This window comes from Adiantum capillus-veneris, chromosome 1 (genome assembly GCF_014529385.1).
Source record: "Adiantum capillus-veneris isolate H3 chromosome 1, ASM1452938v2, whole genome shotgun sequence".
In the NCBI taxonomy this organism is placed as follows: Eukaryota; Viridiplantae; Streptophyta; class Polypodiopsida; order Polypodiales; family Pteridaceae; genus Adiantum; species Adiantum capillus-veneris.
In genome coordinates, this window is record NC_140931.1 from 16,689,947 (window position 1) to 16,696,151 (window position 6,205).

Consider the following 6,205-nt stretch of genomic DNA (forward strand, 5'->3'; position numbering starts at 1 on the left):
TCTCTCTCTCTCTATTGAAAGGGTGCCTGGTTAGGCTAAACGGTTGAGCTGCGGTACACCCTCCACCCGCCTAGACTTGCACTTTTGCTGCCTGCACAGAATTTGAATACGTTAATATAACATTTCAGATGCATTTCATAATTGAATCTCTGCACGCTAAAGGGGGGGGGGGAGAGAGAGAGAGAGAGAGAGAGAGAGAGAGAGAGAGAGAGAGAGAGAGAGAGAGAGAGAGCTAGCAACACCATTTTGCAGCTCTGCCGACGCAAGAACCAAGTCGAAGCTGGCAGTTTGCCTCCATCACCTGCTCTATGCTACGGAGAGAGAGAGAGAGAGAGAGAGAGAGAGAGAGAGAGAGAGAGAGCCGCTCACGTGCCAGTCCACCTGCTGAGCCGTACCCTGACATGATGGCAATACGTGTTGTGAGACACTTGCCAATACGCATGCGATAGCAGCAGCCGGAGGTGGGCACGCCTGCGACACTTACAGCAGCAGCAGCCGGATAGCAGCAGCCGGAGGTGGGCACGCTTGCGACAGTACTTGCCAATACGCCTGCGACAGTGGGTTTCTGGCGAGGGCGGTCGAGCAGCCAGGACCGTGCCAAATGCTGGGCTGGCGAGTGGTTACTTGCCAATACGCCTGCGATAGTGGGTTTTTGGCGAGGGCGGTCGAGCAGCCAGGATCGTGCCAAATGCTGGGCTGGCGAGTGGTTACTTGCCAATACGCTCTCCTCTGTGTCTCACAACATGCACGAGAGAGAGAGAGAGAGAGAGAGAGAGAGAGAGAGAGAGAGAGAGAGAGAGAGAGAGAGAGCAACTGTCGAAGACACACACACACACACACACAGACAATAGCAAGTACCTGCTGCTGCTTCTTCTTCTTCTCCTCTCTCTCTCTCTCTCTCTCTCTCTCTCGCGTGGTTGAAAATATGACTGTGAGCTCGTGTGCTTCCGAATATGAGCTCGCGTGCTCTATGAGCTTGCAACTTGCAAGATGGCTTGAAAGCCAGGCAGAGCCGCCACCTCTAGGCTTGAAAGCGTCGCAGAGCAGCCTGACGTAGAGCCGCCGCAATCGAATTCGAATTTTGTCGTGAAGTCTTCATGTCGCAGAAACGGACACGTGGCAGAGAAAAGTTCGCCGCCATAGTATGTTAGTAGATGTCTAGATGTTTATATTTATGCACATACCTATGTGTTTGTGTGTATTGTGCATTCTTTCTTAGAGAGATTCTCTCTCTCTCTCTCTCTCTCTCTTCTGAAGGCAACGTCTTCTTCCTTCTGTAGTCACCGTTAGTGGCAAGTGCCTGATAGCTAGCTCCAAAATACTGGGCCCTGGCCTGGCAACTCGACCGTTCATGCAGAGCTTTGTAAGCTTGCACTACTTTTAATGAGCTAGTACTTTTATAAGCTCATAAAGGCTAATAGGCTATAGAGCCTACATGTTACGGTGATGCCAGTGCCGCCTTTTAGAAACCGCTACAAGGCGGGAATTATTGAGCAAGTTTGAAACGGCAATTTCGGCATTCCAAGCGTCATCCTTTCTTGTTTGCTGATCAGAATTGAGGCTATGGCGCTTCACAATCATCTACCTCTTCTCTTTGTCCGTGTCTCCTAGATGCAGCTCCGCGCCATGGCATTTTAAGTAGCTAGCTGCTGAAAGGCGGTGCGTTGGAAAAAATCAACATGAGCTTTCGCCAAAGGCCACCTGACCCGCAGGCACTCAAATTAGACGTGGATGTGGAAGCTCCGCCTGCACAGGCAGCAGGGCGTAGCGAGTCCAAGAAGCATGACGTGTATGAGAAAGATCCCGGCATTCACGAGCAGCAGTACCAAAACAATTTAGATGTCTTCAACATCAGGGCCAAGAACCCCTCCGTTGCCAGCCTCAAGAAATGGAAGAGCGCCACATTTGCTCTGAATGCCACACGAAGGTTTCGATATACTGCAAAAATGAACGAAGAGGCCCTCCGCCAGCAGCGACGCAAACGCTTTCGCACAAGCGCTCATGCAGTGCGTGCGATCGACAGGTTCAATGAGTTGGGTGCAGCAGCATCCACGGTAGTTCGATCGACAGATTCACCATCTTTGGCATCTCCACCTTCTCAACCGGAGGATAATCTGCCGTGCCCAGAGGGCTTCAACATCTCCCCCTCCCTTCTTGTGAGACTCTTACAAGATCGCGACCCCCAGTATATACAACAGCTTGGCTCCGCTCCTGCGATAGCTTCTCGCCTCCATACCAATCTAGAGAAGGGCATCGACGCTTCTCCCTCAGACATTCAACTCCGTCAGCGTGCATTTGGCACAAACACATACCCTCGTCAGCCCCCCCGCTGGTACATTGCCTTCTTCTGGGATGCATGCAAGGATCCCACCCTCATCATCCTCATGGTTTGTGCGGTACTCTCCCTCATATTTGGTATTCGAAGCCACGGCTGGAAAGAAGGATGGTATGATGGAGCTAGCATTGCCTTTGCAGTCCTGCTGGTCATCACGGTTACTTCTTCCAGTGACTATCGCCAAGCTTTGCAGTTCAAGGCTTTGAATGAAGAGAAGCGCAACATACAGGTGCAAGTCCTACGAGGTGGCCGGCGGCTCGCAGTCTCCATATTCGACCTTGTGGTTGGTGATTTGGTTTTGCTAAACATAGGAGATCAAGTGCCTGCAGATGGTCTTTTCGTGCAAGGGCACTCCTTGTTCATTGACGAGTCTAGCATGACTGGTGAAAGTGATCTAGTGCACGTGGATCAAAAGAAGCCATTTTTACTGTCAGGCTGCAAAGTAGAAGACGGGTTTGGGACAATGCTAGTAACAGGAGTGGGCACCAATACAGAATGGGGCCAGCTGATGGCAGCTATTGGAGATGACAATGGGGAGGAAACTCCTCTGCAGGTCCGCTTGAATGGGGTGGCCACTTTTGTGGGTAAAATTGGCCTTGTTGTGGCCGTTCTAGTACTCATCATTCTGATCATCTTCTACTTCGTTGGTCACAAGGCTGGTGCCAACAATTCAGGAATGTTCAAGGCAGGTCAGACTCCCGCAACTGTGGCTGTTAACAGTGTTGTGGATGCGTTTGCCATTGCTGTGACAATTATTGTGGTTGCCGTGCCTGAGGGATTGCCTTTGGCGGTCACATTGACCCTTGCATATTCAATGAAGAAGATGACGGTTGATAGAGCACTTGTCAGGAGATTGTCAGCATGTGAGACAATGGGCGGGGCCACTGCCATTTGCAGTGACAAGACAGGCACGCTTACCTTGAACCAGATGACTGTGGTGAAAGCATGGGTTGCTGGAAAATTCAGGACGCCCGTAACAGATTTGCAAGCTGTTGACAGGGATGTATCCACTTTGCTACTTGAAAGTCTAGCACAAAATAGCAGTGGAAGTGTCTTCATTCCGCCCGAGGGTGGAAACGAACCGGAGGTGACGGGGTCCCCCACTGAGAAGGCGGTTTTGAGTTGGGGACTAAAAGTAGGAATGAATTTTCATACTGTGAAGTCCCTATCCAGGGTGTTGCACGTGGAGACCTTCAACTCCACCAAGAAGAGAGCTGGAGTTGCTGTAAGAGAGGCTAGCACAAATCAAGTGCATGTTCATTGGAAGGGTGCAGCAGAAATCGTGCTCAACGAATGCGATTCTATGGTAAATGAAGACAACTCGCATAGTACTCTCAATGAGTCAACTAGAGTTAATCTTCTGAAAGTCATCGAGGAGATGGCCACAGAAAGTCTAAGGTGTATAGCCTTCGCCTACAGAGAGGTGGCCGATGAGGAGGTGCCAAAATCCGACGAACTTCTGGAGAAGTGGAAGATACCTGAGTCTCAGTTATGTTTGATAGCGATTGTGGGCATCAAGGATCCTTGCAGGCCAGGAGTTCCTGGTGCTGTGGCATTATGCCAAGCAGCTGGCATTAAGGTTCGGATGGTTACAGGAGATAACCTAGTGACGGCCAGGGCCATTGCAACTGAATGCGGCATCCTCCAGGATGGCATTGCCGTTGAAGGTGTTACCTTCCGCAACTACAGCGACGAAGAAAGGAAGCAGCAGCTGCCAAAAATTTCTGTCATGGCAAGGTCCTCACCCTCTGACAAGCTATTGATGGTGAAGACTTTGAGAGAGATGGGCCATGTGGTGGCTGTGACAGGAGATGGAACCAATGATGCTCCTGCTCTTCATGAGTCAGATATCGGGCTTGCTATGGGGATTCAAGGGACAGAGGTTGCAAAAGACAGCTCAGACATCATAATATTGGATGACGACTTTGCATCAGTGGTGAAAGTGGTGCGGTGGGGCCGGTCTGTCTACTTCAACATCCAGAAGTTTATCCAGTTTCAGCTCACTGTGAATATGGCAGCTCTTACCATTAACTTTGTGGCTGCTGTGTCCTCCGGGAATGTCCCGTTAACAGCTGTGCAGCTTCTTTGGGTGAATCTCATAATGGACACTCTGGGAGCGTTGGCTTTGGCAACAGAGCCCCCTACAGATGATCTCATGTGCAGGCCGCCCATCGACCGGAAGGAGCCACTCATCTCCTTGGTCATGTGGAGAAACATTTTTGGACAGGCACTATTTCAGATTATAGTCCTCCTCACCTTGCAGTTCAAAGGGAAAGAGATAATGAAATTGCAAGGACCAGATGCAGATAGCATCAATACAACGGTGATCTTCAATGCGTTTGTGCTGTGCCAACTCTTTAATGAGGTAAATGCCAGGAAGCCACAGAAGTTGAACATCTTCAAAGGGCTTTTCAACAACAGACTCTTCATTGCGATCCTGTCAACTACCCTCATTCTTCAGGTCATCATAGTGCAGTTTCTCAACAAGTTTGCCTCCACTGTGAAGTTGGACTGGCAGCACTGGGTTATTTGCTTGATAATTGGCTTTATGAGCTGGCCAATTGCCTTTTTAGTGAAGCTTATACCAGTGCCTCAGCAATCAAGGAACATCCATACCAATACTCAAACATGAGAACTCATGGGTGGAGCTGAAGGTCGCTCATCAGTTGATTACACATTAATAGAGCGTTGGGTATAGTTGAATACATCTTTTTCTTCACCAAGCTTGCGATTTGTTCCTTGTGATGGCAAGAAGGCCCTGACCCAACACACCAACACACCAACACACAGAAGGTTTGCCAAGGTAGTTTGTGACCCACAAGGTCATTTATTAGACTTAATCTACTCAATGACTTGTGCAGGGTAGAATTTGCAGGGTAGAACCTATGAAGCTAACGTACGGGAGACGTAGCTCGTGCAGAAAAAATCTACGCTAATGTTACCGTGGTGCAGGTCCTTGCCCTTGTAGAGACCTGGTTTAATGCTGTCTATGATTTCCTTTTCTGTTAAAGTCAACAACGAGTGCCTCTTTGAAGAAGCCACCACAGTAGGAACATCCGCAACTTCTTTTCTATTCCCACCCCAAAAACTCATCAGGATTGTATATGAATGCGAGATATTTAACAGAGAATCGTTTCAAGGATCTCTGAAACATGCATAAATTTCTTGTCATCAATAAAACCTTTATGTGCACGCAGTCTTCGTTCTAAATGCAATACATGCCCACGTTCGACTCTGATATATTTTCTCTAGAATGTGTTCTGTAAATGCCTTAGGTGTGAATGAAACCATGAGCTTTGTTGATTTATGATGTGTTTAACATGCTTGGGGTGTAAACAAAACTAGTCTTGCTTGGTGGGGCTTGCTATACAACATCTATAGAATATAGCAGGACATACAAATTGACATTTAGCATCTAGCATTGAAAAGAACATGAGCATGACTAATTTGGCAAGGGCCTCACTAAGTGAGGGATATATATTTGAAAAATGCTATAATGTTTATGGGAGGAGACATACACATTACATGCAAATTTTTGCAAACCAAAAGTATTTCAAAAATGAAATTTTCATCGAATCTCGTCTATAATTATAATATATGCCTCTTTTATGTCCAAATATTGCTCATCGGTCTCACGAATAGAGAGGGGATACTATTGATTTGTGGTTGGTATCTTGAATTGGTAATAAATTGCAGATGTAATGTTGCTACTAATAGTGTCTTGTTGTTGCTGCTCCAATAAAAATAATAATATAGAAGTGAGGATAGCTACTAATAACATTAGTGAGGATACTAATGTTGCTACTAATAGTGTCTTGTTGTTGTTGCTCCAATAAAAATAATAATATAGAAGTGAGGATAGCAGGAGTG

At 47.6% G+C, this 6,205-nt stretch overlaps 1 protein-coding gene across 1 annotated transcript; it reads left to right on the forward strand.

The window, feature by feature from the left end:
- The first annotated feature begins 1,413 nt into the window (after positions 1 to 1,413).
- Positions 1,414 to 5,562, forward strand: LOC147464371 (calcium-transporting ATPase 5, plasma membrane-type-like). Its single transcript, XM_086514445.1, has one exon. It carries the CDS (start codon positions 1,680 to 1,682, stop codon positions 4,965 to 4,967), a length of 3,288 nt encoding a protein of 1,095 aa, XP_086370571.1. The 5' UTR covers positions 1,414 to 1,679; the 3' UTR covers positions 4,968 to 5,562.
- The last annotated feature ends 643 nt before the right edge of the window (positions 5,563 to 6,205 follow it).

Bases quoted from the DNA above. Each gene is read 5' to 3' on its own strand.
- LOC147464371 (XM_086514445.1), top strand. From the start codon at position 1,680: ATGAGCTTTCGCCAAAGGCCACCTGACCCGCAGGCACTCAAATTAGAC.